General features: G+C 36.6%; 1 protein-coding gene across 2 annotated transcripts in view; it reads right to left on the minus strand.

The window, feature by feature from the left end:
• TP53I13 (tumor protein p53 inducible protein 13) overlaps nucleotides 1–13,421 on the minus strand; it is a 133,966-nt gene that overhangs the window by 100,063 nt on the left and 20,482 nt on the right. For both annotated transcript variants that reach the window (XM_053706159.1, XM_053706158.1), the window contains exons 2-3: nucleotides 10,041–10,115; nucleotides 4,222–4,257 (exon numbers count right to left, since the gene is read on the minus strand). Coding sequence is in view for 1 of the 2 variants with exons in the window: in XM_053706158.1 (XP_053562133.1) it covers nucleotides 4,222–4,257; nucleotides 10,041–10,115 (111 nt within the window). In the remaining variant the exon portion in view is untranslated. The remainder of the gene's footprint in view (nucleotides 1–4,221; nucleotides 4,258–10,040; nucleotides 10,116–13,421) is intronic.

Below are 13,421 nucleotides of genomic sequence, written 5' to 3' on the forward strand. Positions count from 1 at the left end.
TGAAAAAAAGTGGTTTGGAAATAGCAAAGTGCTACTTTTATTTAGTGCCCTATAACTTGCAAAAAAAGCAAGGAACATGTAAACATTGGGTATTTCTAAACTCAGGACAAAATTTAGAAACTATTTAGCATGGGTGTTTTTGGGTGGTTGTAGATGTGCAACAGATTTTGGGGGTCAAAGTTTGAAAAAATTGTTTTTTTTCCATTTTTTCCTCATATTTTATAATTTTTTTAATAGTAAATTATAAGATATGATGAAAATAATGGTATCTTTAGAAAGTCCATTTAATGGCGAGAAAAGCGGTATATAATATGTGTGGGTACAGTAAATGAGTAAGAGGAAAATTACAGCTAAACGCAAACACCGCAGAAATGTAAAAATAGCCTTGGTCCCAAACGGTCAACAAATGGAAAAGTGCTCTGGTCACTAAGGGGTTAATTTAAGTGTTTGTTTTCATTTTCCTACAAAAAAATTTCTGTGTGTAGCGGTTCCCACCCGCTCCCTCCCCGTGCACGCACCCGCCCCACCCTCCCGTGCGCGCCCTCTCGCATCCCCGCCCACCTCCACATCACGAGGGCCATCGATGGCCGCCACCCGCCTCCCGGTCCGGCTCCCACCCACCAACGAAGTAAGCCACCGATCTCCGGTGCAGAGAGGGCCACAGAGTGGCTCTCTCTGCACCGGATGGCTTAAAAATGTTATTGCAGGATGCCTCCGTATTGAGGCATCACTGCAATAACCGGAAAGCAGCTGGAAGCGAGCAGGATCGCTTCCAGCTGCTTTCCACACCGAGGACGTGCAGGGTACGTCCTCAGGCGTTAACTGCCTTTTTTTTTTGAGGACGTACCCTGCACGTCCTCGGTCGTTAAGGGGTTAAAGGGACATGAAACCCCAATTTTTTCTTTCATGATTTAGAAGGAGCATGCATTTTTAAACAACTTTCTAATTTACTTCTATTATCTAATTTGCTTCATTATCTTGATATTCTTTGCTGGAAAGCATATCTAGATAGGCTCAGTAGCTGCCAATTGGTAGCTGCACATAGATGCCTCGTGTGATTGGCTCACCCATGTGCATTGCAATTTCTTCAACAAAGGATATCTAAAAAAATCAAGCAAATTAGATAATAGAAGTAAATTGTAATATTGTTTAAAAATTGTATTCTCTAACTGAATCACAAAATAATTTTTTGGGGTTTAGTGTCCCTTTAAATACACTTTTGAAACAGCTATAGCTTTTATTAGAAGCATTTTTGCTAATACATATATATTACAAAATTGCTTCTGTTCAATACCGAAATGCACCCATGTGGTTTCCAATTTGGCTGGAATATCCTTTTAAAACTGCCAATCACTTCACTGCAAACATAAATGAACATTGACATTTATGTACAGGTTCTTATAGATTAGGAAATAAAAGCAGTCTATAAATCCTTTGACAAATGGTTGAAATTTTTTTTTTTTATGGATTGAGATAATTTAGAATTACCTCCATGCAAAATACAAGGATTGTAGGCTGCATTAATAAAATATGTAAAAAAAAAAGGGTTGACAAATGAAAATACTGCATGACAATTTAGCCAATATTTGTCATTTTCTAAAAAGAAAACAGTTTATGTTATTACTTTACTAGCATTTAAAAAAGGGACATGAAACCCAACCTTTCTTTTATGATTCAGATAGAACATGCCATTTTAAACAACTTTCTAATTTACATCTATTATATTTGCCTTGCTCTTTTGGCGTCTTTTGTTGAAAAGCAGGGATATAAGCTCAGGAGCGTTCACGTGTCTGAAGCACTATTTTGCAGCAGTCTTGCAACAATGCTATCCATTTGCAACAGCACTAGATGCCATGTAGTGTTCTAGACACCTTCCTAGATATTTCTTCAATACAGAATAGCACGGGAATTAAGCAAAATTGACAAAGTACACTGGAATTTCTTTTAAATGATATGCTCTGTCTGAATCACAAAAGAAAGATTTTGTGTTTCATATCCCTTTAAGGATTATATTAAATGAAAAACCAAGGAAATGATCATGCACAGAGAATATAGTAAATTTAGTATGCAGAGGAAAATCTAGTTAGATTCAAATAAAACAATTTTTTTTTATTATTTATGCATTTTCCAGGGTAGCAAATGTGATTACAAATGCTCCCTCTTTCCTGCTTTTCTCCAGCTTTGTAAGTAAAATCAAATTCATACTTATGTATAAGTAATTGTATCTTTAAATCTGAAGTTTTAAAACCTGCGAGAGTACGAGATTTTGGGAAGAAAAAAAAATAATCTTCAGATGTGTCTGTACTGCATTTATTTGCACTCCCGTTTACAGGACTTCTCCAGACTGGCTCCCATCTTGTGGAACTCTCTGCCTCGCTCCACAAGACTCTCTTCTAGTTTTAAAAGCTTCAAGTGCTCCCTAAAGACTCTACTGTTCAGGGACGCATACAACCTACGCTAACCTTTCCTAATACCAGTTCCTCTCCTCCACTGCAATCCCCTGAACCCTCTTAGCATGTAAACCTAATAGTCCAGCTGTTTGTGGATCACCTTCTTAAGAGCCGACTACAACAGTGCAACTCTTGGCATGGCCCTTTACCCTATAATTGTTTTGTTGTACTCCCCCTTTGTTTATAGCGCTGCGGAATCTGTTGGCGCGCTACAAATAACCGATAATAATAATATGTATGCGATTTCTTGCAAACCAGCTCCATCTAGTGGTTGCTTTTAGCACACATTTGTAAAATGGCTGTGATCTCAGTAGCAGCTGATCAATCTATAGAAGTATAAAAGCAGAGCCCATGCAGGAGAGTGAAGAGGAGGCAAAACCACTTACTTATATTTCCCCCTAGGGAGGTCTGCAGTCTAAAACTTAGGGTATGTAATCATTATGGAACCTCTCACACAATCCCCTGCTCTCTGAGAAACAGCTCAAACACATAGCAGATGCATCTAACCCCACGGCTGACAAAAAGGGCTAAAACTGCAGTCCCCTCTGCTAGCTAGCTGCTTGGTTAACTGCATCTACAATGTATTTGTTATCAGCAAGGAACAGCCCCCCATTCCTACTGCTATCTATAATATACATACACACACATATGTGGTTTGTATTTGTATGCTCCCAGAGTGTATTGGACATTGAGAAACATGTACATTAAGATTCTGTAGTGTTAAATAAACTTTTTTATTGAAAAATTAAGGTGTTATAGTAATTTTTAAGAAAATCGCGATTAAATAGCAATTGCGTTTTTTTTTAAATCGCAATTTCCCCCCCCCCCCCAATATCGCCCAGCCCTACTTGAAACCCTTTATTTGAAAACATCAATCCTTATTTATCTTTCAAAAGAGTGGTCCAAATACCTCACAACACTGGTTACACCCTCATAATAATAATAATAATAATAATAATAATCCACCCCTTATATAGGGTATTCCTTATGAATGATAGAATGATTCCTTCAACCACACAATACACTTTATTTTTCTCTTCTATTCTGGTTGCCTTTACACTGTATAATGGGACATTCTAGTAAAAATAGAATGCTTTATTTTAAAGAGTATTTAAATTTTTAAACAAAGTCCCATCCCCCCCATATGTATATTTCACACTAAGCCAAAGTTACATTCTGTTGCAGAGGGCAAAAAGGCCAGTGATTTGACAAGGTTTATGTATGCCTAGTTCTTATTGGCTAAGCAGCTGTATCTTCATTTGGAGTGGTATAGGAGTGCATTTTCTTGCACTGGTTTAACCATGATAAAAAAGGAACTTGTTTAAATAGAGCATTTTATTAATTAACTTTAATGTCTTTCTTCTATATATCATGAAACATGGACTTTATATAGTTCAAACTACCATTCCCAGAGACTGTAATGTTTACATGCACTTGTAGGCAGTGCTATTTGTTTTTGCTATTAATATTTGTACTCATCTTAATCTTTGCATAAACATTTAAAACACAGTTACAAAAAAAAAAAAAAAAAAAAGTGTAAATGCGTTTAAATAAAAATATTCTGTACCAATATCTCAAGAAGAAAACAGATGTTTTGAATGACTAATCCTGATTTGGAAGAAGGCCAGTACAACATTTGGCACATAATATGCACACGTAGCTCAAACTTGCAAACAAATAGAATCCAGCTCACTAAAGTCTAGGTAATTCTGCACTGGACTGATATATTGTTTTATAGGAGTATGATAGCACTTAGGCAATAGCGCCTTACCTCTTGTTTATATGATGTGGCCAGGCTTGGAAGCACCTGTCAGAACAGAAAATAAAGATTTAAAGGGACACTCAAGTCAAAATTAAACTTTATGATTCAGATACAGCATGATATTTTAAACAACTTTCCAATTTACTTCCATTAACAAAATGTGCACAGTCTTTTAATATTTATACTTTTTGAGTCACCAACTCCTACTGAGCATGTGCAAGAATTCACAGCATATACGTATATGCATTTGTGATTGGCTGATGGCTGTCACATGGTACAGGGGGAGTGGAAATAGACATAACTTTGCAATTTATTTAAAAAAAAAAAAAAAAATCTACTACTCATTTGAAGTTCAGACTAAGTGATATTGCATTGTCTTCTTATCATGTATTTGTTGATTATGCAAATCTATTGTATTGACTGATCCTTTAACTTGCTATAACAGAAGCTACAAAATAGCTGTGCAGATAACGTTATTACCAGATAATCAAAGCTAATAAACTGCACAGATAACAAAGATAAAAAGTAGTACAGTTATGTCACTATAAGCCTGCCTCAGACTCTTCAAATTGAAAATTAATAATTTATTGACAAACAGAAATTAAATTGTCAGACACACAATACCATCACAAATATGTAGTAGTTAAATATAGGTTTATAATTTCCACATTTAACATCTTTCCCTAAACAAATAGCACTGCTCACTCTCTAAAATACTTTTTTTGTGCCCAGAAGATTGGTTTTTTTTTGTTTGTTTTTTTCAATCAAATCATTCTGGCTGCTTGATTGAATGCTGCCACTTGTGTCTGGTTAAAGAGATGGTAAAACCTCACATTTTTGAAACGCTAGGATTTACCAGTGCAACAAATAAAGGGGTATAAAATACTTAATGCCGAATGTTCCTTTATTTGCCTCAGGCCGCCCATGGCAGGATGCTATTTTTCACTGAGGTGCTCTTGCCAATAGTGTGCTAGCTCTCCGGCATTTTGCCAGCTGGCCCACTCGGCTATTGGCTAAGAGGTGGAAATGTCACCTCATTGAAAAATAGCGTTCTGCGGTGGGTGGCCTGAGACATTCATTGCGGCAAACGCTGCAAACAAATAAAGGAACTTTCAGCATGATGTATTTTATACTTAATGACTGAAAGTCCCCTTTATTTGTGGCAATTTTAAATCCTAGAGTTTCACAAACGCTAGGATTTGCTATCACTTTCATCTAAATAATAGTCAGTTAAAAGCATATATTTTTTAACGTGCTATGCCTCATTGGTAATAAAAGCTATTTTTTGTGAAAGGTATTCAAGGGATTTATCTGGGGAGTCCTCAGATATTCAATTATATTATCACTTATTTCTGCAGTAATTTAATTTATGGATGACTGATTTATAGAATATTAAGAAAAAAAATATTTCAAATGCATGAACCAAGGTTATCAATGCAGAATAGGCAAAGTACAAACAGTATCTATACTACCTTTGTATATACGATTGCCATCCACAATATTATATTCAGTTAGTCGGCAAATGTATATGTAATAATGTATACTTAAATACCTTAGTCTCCATATAAACTATTTATTTAAAGAACTTCATGTGAACAAGCAAATTGGTTAGCCCTGCAAAAGCTGCAACTAATCTAATCAAATATGGTTAACCATCATTTTTCAGGGATACAATACAAAGAAAGAAAAAAAAAGAAAAAAAAAAAATATATATACACATATACACACATACATATATACACACACACACACACACACACACACACAGATGATCGAAAAATTTGTTTCAGTTTGGATTGATTCGGATTTTTTCGAATTCGGCAAAATTTGAATGAATTAGTATCGGATTTATTCGGATTCGAATAAATTCGGCTGAATTCGGCCATCCGAATCTACAGAATAAAGTCAGTAGTTAAGAGCTTTATGGGCTAACGCCGGAATATAAAGCTCTTAACTACAGTGCTACAAAGTACACCAACACCCATAAACTACCTATGAACCCCTAAACCGAGCCCCCCCCCCCCACATCGCAAACACTATAATAAAATTATTTAACCCCTAATCTGCCGACCGGACATCGCCACCACTATAATAAATGTATTAACCCCTAAACCGCCGCACTCCCGCCTCGCAAACACTATAATAAATTTTATTAACCCCTAATCTGCCCCCCCCCCAACTTCGCCGCAACCTAACCACAAGTATTAACCCCTAATCTACCGACCGGACATCGCCGCCACGATAATAAATGTATTAACCCCTAAACCGCCGCACTCCCACCTCGCAAACACTATAATACATTTTATTAACCCTTAATCTGCCCTCCCTAACATCGCCGCCACCTTCCTACAATTATTAACACCTAATCTCCCGCCCGCCCGCACCGTCACCGCTACTATAATAAAGTTATTAACCCCTAAACCTAACCCTAACACCCCCCTAAGTTAAATATAATTTAAATACAACTAAATAATATTACTATAATTAAATAAATTAATTCTAAAAACTATTTAATAGCTACCTAGTTAAAATAATTACAAAATTACCTGTAAAATAAATTCTAGCCTAAGTTACAGTTACACCTAACACTACACTATCATTAAATTAATTAAATTAATTAATCCTATTTAAAACTAAATACTTACCTGTAAAATAAACCCTAATATAGCTACAATATAACTAATAGTTACATTGTAGCTATTTTAGGATTTATATTTATTTTACAGGCAACTTTGTATTTATTTTAACTAGGTACAATAGCTATTAAATAGTTAATAACTATTTAATAGCTACCTAGTTAAAATAATTACAAAATTACCTGTAAAATAAATCCTAACCTAAGTTACAATTAAACCTAACACTACACTACCATTAAATAAATTAACTACAAGTATCTACAATTAAATACAATTAAATAAACTAAACTAAAGTACAAAAAATAAAAAAATATTACAAGAATTTTAAACTAAACTAATTACACCTAATCTAAGCCCCCTAATAAAATAAAAATAAAAAAACAATAATAATAAAAGTCCCTACCCTATTCTACATTACAAAGTATCAACTCTTTTACCAGCCCTTAAAATGGCTTTTTGCGGGGCATGCCTGTAAAAAAATAAAAAATACAACCGCCCCCCAACATTAAAACCCACCCACATACCCCTACTCTAACCCAACCCCCCCTTAAATAAACCTAACACTACCCCCCTGAAGATCTCCCTACCTTGAGTCATCTTCACCCAGCCGGGCCGAAGTCTTCATCTGATGGGGCAGAAGAGGACATCCAGACCGACAGAAGTCTTCATCCAAGCGGGGCAAGAAGAGGTCTTCCATTCATCAGAAGTCTTCATCCAGGCGGCATCTTCTATCTTCATCCATCCAGAGCGGAAGCATCCTGAAGACATCCGATGCGGAGCATCCTCTTCTTTCTTGATCCGACGACTAAATGACGGTACCTTTAAGTGACGTCATCCAAGATTCTATCAGCCAATCGAAATTAAGGTAGGAAAAATCTGATTGGCTTATTCAATCACATTGAAGTTCAATCCTATTGGCTGATCCAATCAGCCAATCCGATTGACCTCGCATTCTATTGGCTGTTCCGATTCTGATGGATGGAAGACCTCTTCTTGCCCCATCGGATGAAGACTTCGGCCTGGCTGGGTGAAGACGACTCAAGGTAGGGATATCTTCATAGGGATAGTGTTAGGTTTATTTAAGGGGGGGTTTTAATGTTGGGGGGGTTGTATTTTTTTTTTTACAGACAAAAGAGCTGATTACTTTGGGGCATGCCCCACAAAAAGCCCTTTTAAAGGGCTGGTAAAAGAGCGGATACTTTGTAATGTAGAATAGGGTAGGGACTTATTTTGGGGGGTTTTATTTTATTAGGGGGCTTAGATTAGGTGTAATTAGTTTAAAATTCTTGTAATATTTTTTTATTTTTTGCAATTTAGTGTTTGTTTGTTTTTGTACTTTAGTTTATTTAATTGTATTTAATTGTAGGTACTTGTAGTTAATTTATTTAATGATAGTGTAGTGTTAGGTTTAATTGTAACTTAGGTTCGGATTTATTTTACAGGTAATTTTGTAATCATTTTAACTAGGTAGCTATTAAATAGTTATTAACTATTTAATAACTATTGTACCTAGTTAAAATAAATACAAAGTTGCCTGCAAAATAAATATAAATCCTAAAATAGCTACAGTGTAACTATTAGTTATATTGTAGCTATATTAGGGTTTATTTTACAGGTATTTAGTTTTAAATAGGATTAATTTATTTAATTATAGTAAATTTATTTCGTTTTATTTAAATTATATTTAGGGGTTTAGGGGTTAATAACTTTATTATAGTAGTGGAGACGTTGGGGCAGGAGATTAGGGGTTAATAATTGTAGGTAGGTGGCGGCGATGTTAGGGAGGGCAGATTAAGGGTTAATACAATTTATTATAGTGTTTGCGAGGCGGGAGTGCGGCGGTTTAGGGGTTAATACATTTATTATCGTGGCGACGATGTCCGGTCGGCAGATTAGGGGTTAATACTTGTAGTTAGGTTGCGGTGACGTGGGGGGGTTAATGAAATTTATTATAGTGTTTGCGAGGCGGGAGTGCGGTGGTTTAGGGGTTAATACATTTTATTGTGGAGGCGATGTCTGGTCAGCAGATTAGGGGTTAATACTTGTAGTTAGGTTGCGGCGACGTTGAGGGGGGCAGATTAGGGGTTAATAAATATAATATAGGTGTTGGCGATGTTAGGGACAGCAGATTAGGGGGTTCATAGCTATAATGTAGGTGGCGGCGGTGTCCGGTCGTCAGATTAGGGGTTAATGCTTGTAGTTAGGTTGCGGCGACGTTGGGGGGGCAGATTAGGGGTTAATAAAATTTATTATAATGTTTGCGAGGCGGGAGTGATGCGGTTTAGGGGTTAATACATTAATTATAGTGGCGGCGAGGTCCGGTCGGCAGATTAGGGGTTAATACTTGTAGTTAGGTTGCGGTGACGTTGGGGGGGAATATTAGGGGTTAATAAGTATAATGTAGGTGTCGGCGATGTTGGGGGCAGCAGATTAGGGGTTAATAAGTGTTAGATTAGGGGTGTTTAGACTTGGGGTTCATGTTAGGGTGTTAGGTGTAGACTTAGTGTTTCCCCATAGGAAGCAATGGGGCTGCGTTAAGAGCTGAACGCTGCTTTTTTTGCAGGTGTTAGGTTTTTTTTTCAGCCGAAACTGCCCCATTGTTTCCTATGGGGGAATGCCGAATTTACAGAGCTAATTCGGATTTATTCGGTAGATTCGGCAGCTAATTCGGAAATTCGAATCGATCCGAAACGAATCGCACATGTCTAATATATATATACTGTATGTGTGTGTTTGTGTAATTTTAGAGAGAGTCGTGGAGGGCAAGTCATGTAAAGAGTTTTCAGGGGGTACTATGATGGGTGAGCTGATTATTTCACCTTTGCTCTAGTTAAGATAGAATGAATGTCCCGAGTACTGGGTTTGGGAAATATGAGAAAAACTGGAATCCAGGAGACACACCTTTTAAGAGATTTTTACATCAGTCAGTTGCTCATTGATCTTGAGATCAGTGTCCCAGTGCCAGTCATCAAGTACCCATAAAGTACGTCAGGTGTAAAGGCTCTACCTGAGGCTAAATATGCCAATCACTGAGCATAAAGCAAGGGAATATTCCAACATTGTCCTTATAGGTTTGATGAAAAAGAAAAATTGAGAGACTGGGTTTATGCTAAGAACATAGTAATTCTTTATAAAAATAAATACGTACTTATTACAACAGACAAAACATTCAGCTCATTGAGATACTTTTACCTGGTTAGAAAGAGGCCACTTTCTCCTGGGACATCTATAAGACCCCTTGTCAGGAAGGTCCAACTGAATGTTAAACTGCAATAAAAAAAGATTGAGAATTTCCTGAAAACTAAGAACTTAAAAACTGTGAAGATTTATGGCTAAAAACATGAAATATGCAGGGTCAAAGAGACATGAAACAATGTTTTTTTCTTTCATGATTCAGACAGAGCATATCATTTTTTAACAACTTTCCAAAATTTACTTATTTTTTACAAAATTTCCTTTACTCTTATAGTATCCTTTGCAGAAGGAGCAGAAATGTATTCTACTAGCTCCCAGTAGTACATCAGGTGAGACAATGACAAGAGTCATATATGAGTATCTCACCAATCAGCAGCTAGCTCCCAGTAGTGCATTCCTGCTCCCGAGCATACCTAGGTATGGTTTTCAACAAACTATATAAAGAGAAGGAAGTAAATCAATACATTTATTTAAAATTGTATGCTCTATTCAGGGGTGTCCAAACTTTGCTCTCCAGAGGTTTTGGAACTACATTTCCCATGATGCTCAGCTAGATAAAATGCTGACTGAGCATCATCGGAAATGTAGTTCCAAAACCTCTGGAGAGCAAAGTTTGGACACCCCTGCTCTATGTGAATCATGATATAACATTTGGGGGTTTTATGTCTCTTTAATCCCTCTGGACATTTGAAAATGAAATGATGACACTGTTGCCAGAAAGCATAATAAAAACAGTTCTGGTTATATATTCCCTTATCTTTGTATGACACAATATGCGGATTTGTACAGTATGTGAGTGAGCACTGCAGTTTTAAACCTTTTTACCTTCAAATGGGGATTAAACACACAGTCAGAGTTGCATTATTGTCCTGCTCCATGTGCAGCAACAGGAAGTCTGATTTAAAGGGATATGGAACCCAACAGTGCTATTTTGTGATTCAGACAGAGAATACAATATACAAAAGTTTCAATTTACTTCTATTCTCAAATTTGCTTTGTCCCCATGATATTCTATGTTGATGAGATACCTAGGTAGGCGTCGAGCACTAAATAGCAGGAAATAGTGCTGCCATCTAGTGATCTTGCAAAAGTGCTAACATACAGTGCTCCAGACACATGCACGCTCTTGAGCTTCCATCCCTGCTTTTCAACAAAAGATACCAAATGGACATTTTATAATAGAAGTAAATTAGATAGCTTAAAAGTTCATGCTCTATCTAAATCATGAAAAAAAGCTTTGGGTTTCATGACCCTTTAAAAGGGCTTAAAGGGACACTGAACCCAAATTTTTTCTTTCATGATTCAGATAGAGCATGCAATTTTAAGCCACTTTCTAATTTATTCCTATTATCAATTTTTCTTTGTTCTCTTGCTATCTTTATTTTAAAAAGAAGACATCTAAGCTTTTTTTTTTTTTATTATTATTCAGAGCTCTGGACAGCACTTTTTTATTGGTGGATGAGTTTATCCACCAATCAGCAAGAACAACCCAGGTTGATCACCAAAAATGGGCCGGCATCTAAACTTACTTTCTTGCATTTCAAATAAAGATACCAAGAGAATGAAGAAAATTTGATAATAGGAGTACATTAGAAAGTTGCTTAAAATGTCATGCTCTATCTGAATCACAAAAGAAAAAATTTGGGTACAGTGTCCCTTTAATTACACAGTAGAAGAAGGGATATGAAACCCAAACAAATATATTTTGTGATTCAGACAGAGCATAGCATTTTACAAAAAGTTTCCAGTTTACTTCTATTATAAAAATTGTTTTGTACCCATGATATTCTGTGCGGAAGAGATACCTAGGTAGGCCTCTGGAGCACTACATTTCAGGAAATAGTGCTGCTATCTAGTGCTCTTGCAAATGGATAACAGTCTTGCAAAACCTCTGCCACATAGTGCTCCAAAAAGGGGCCGGCTCCTAAGCATACACCCCTGATTTTCAACAAAAGATACCAAAAGAGTGAAGAAATTGATAATAGAAGTAAATTAGAAAGTTGTATGCTCTGTCTTAAACATGAAAGAAATATTTTGGGTTTCATGTCCCTTTAAGCTATTCTAAATAAAGAGATAATTGTACTTAATATATATACCAGCATTTGAGACATTTTTAATCCTATTTAACGTTATAAAGCACTCTGCATGGAGCAATCTACCTACAAATATTGAGTGCCAAGTTGCCTAGATAAAAGGCCCTCATGCCCAATAATTGCTTTTAAAGGGACAGTATTGTAAAAAAATGTTTTTCCCTTAATGTATTTCCAATTAATTGTTATAACAGCAGCAAATAATACAATGTATGATCATGTGTGTTTACAGTTGTGCTCATAAGTTTACATACCCTGGCAGAATTTATGATTTCTTGGCCATTTTTCAGAGAATATAAAAGAGAACACAAAAACTTTTTTCACACATGGTTAGTGTTTGGTTGAAGCCATTTATTATCAATCAACTGTGTTTACTCTTTTTAAATCATAATGACAACAGAAACTACCCAAATGACCCTGATCAAAAGTTTACATACCCCAGTTCTTAATAACGTGTATTGCCCCCTTTAACATCAATGACAGCTTGAAGTCTTTGGTGGTATTTGTGGATGAGGCTCTTTATCTTCTCAGATGGTAAAGCCTCCAGTTCCTGTAAATTCTTGGGCTGTCTTGCATGAACTGCACGTTTGAGATTTCACCAGTGTGGCTCAATGATATTGATATCAGGAGACTGAGATGGCCACTCCAGAACCTTCACTTTATTCTGCTGTAGCCAATGACAGGTCGACTTGGCCTTGTGTTTAGGATCATTGTCCTGTTGGAATGTCCAAGTAAGTCCCATGTGCAGCTTCCGGACCAGAAGAATGCAAGTTTTCCTCCAGTATTTTTTGATAACATACTGCATTCATCTTGCCATCAATTCTGACCAAATGTCCTGTGCCTTTGTAGCTCACACATCCCCAAAATATCAGCAATCCACCTCCGTCTTTCACAGTAGGAATGGTGACTCCTCTCTAAATGTAGCGTTTATGGTTGTGGCTAAAAAGCTCAATTTTGGTCTCATCACTCTAAACGACTTTGTGCCAGAAGGTTTGAGGCTTGTCTCTGTGCTGTTTGGCGTATTGTAAGCGGGATACTTTATGGCATTTGCATAGTAATGGCTTTCTTCTGGTGACTAGACCATGCAGCCCATCTTTCTTCAAGTGCCTCCTTATTGTGCATCTTGAAACAGCCACACCACATGTTTTCAGAGAGTCCTGTATTTGACCTGAAGTTATTTGTGGGTTTTTCTCTGCATCCCGAACAATTTTCCTGGCAGTTGTGGCTGAAATTTTAGTTGTCTACCTGACCGTGGTTTAGTTTCAACAGAACCCCTCATTTTCCACTT

The sequence above is a fragment of the Bombina bombina genome, chromosome 3 (genome assembly GCF_027579735.1).
Source record: "Bombina bombina isolate aBomBom1 chromosome 3, aBomBom1.pri, whole genome shotgun sequence".
In the NCBI taxonomy this organism is placed as follows: Eukaryota; Metazoa; Chordata; class Amphibia; order Anura; family Bombinatoridae; genus Bombina; species Bombina bombina.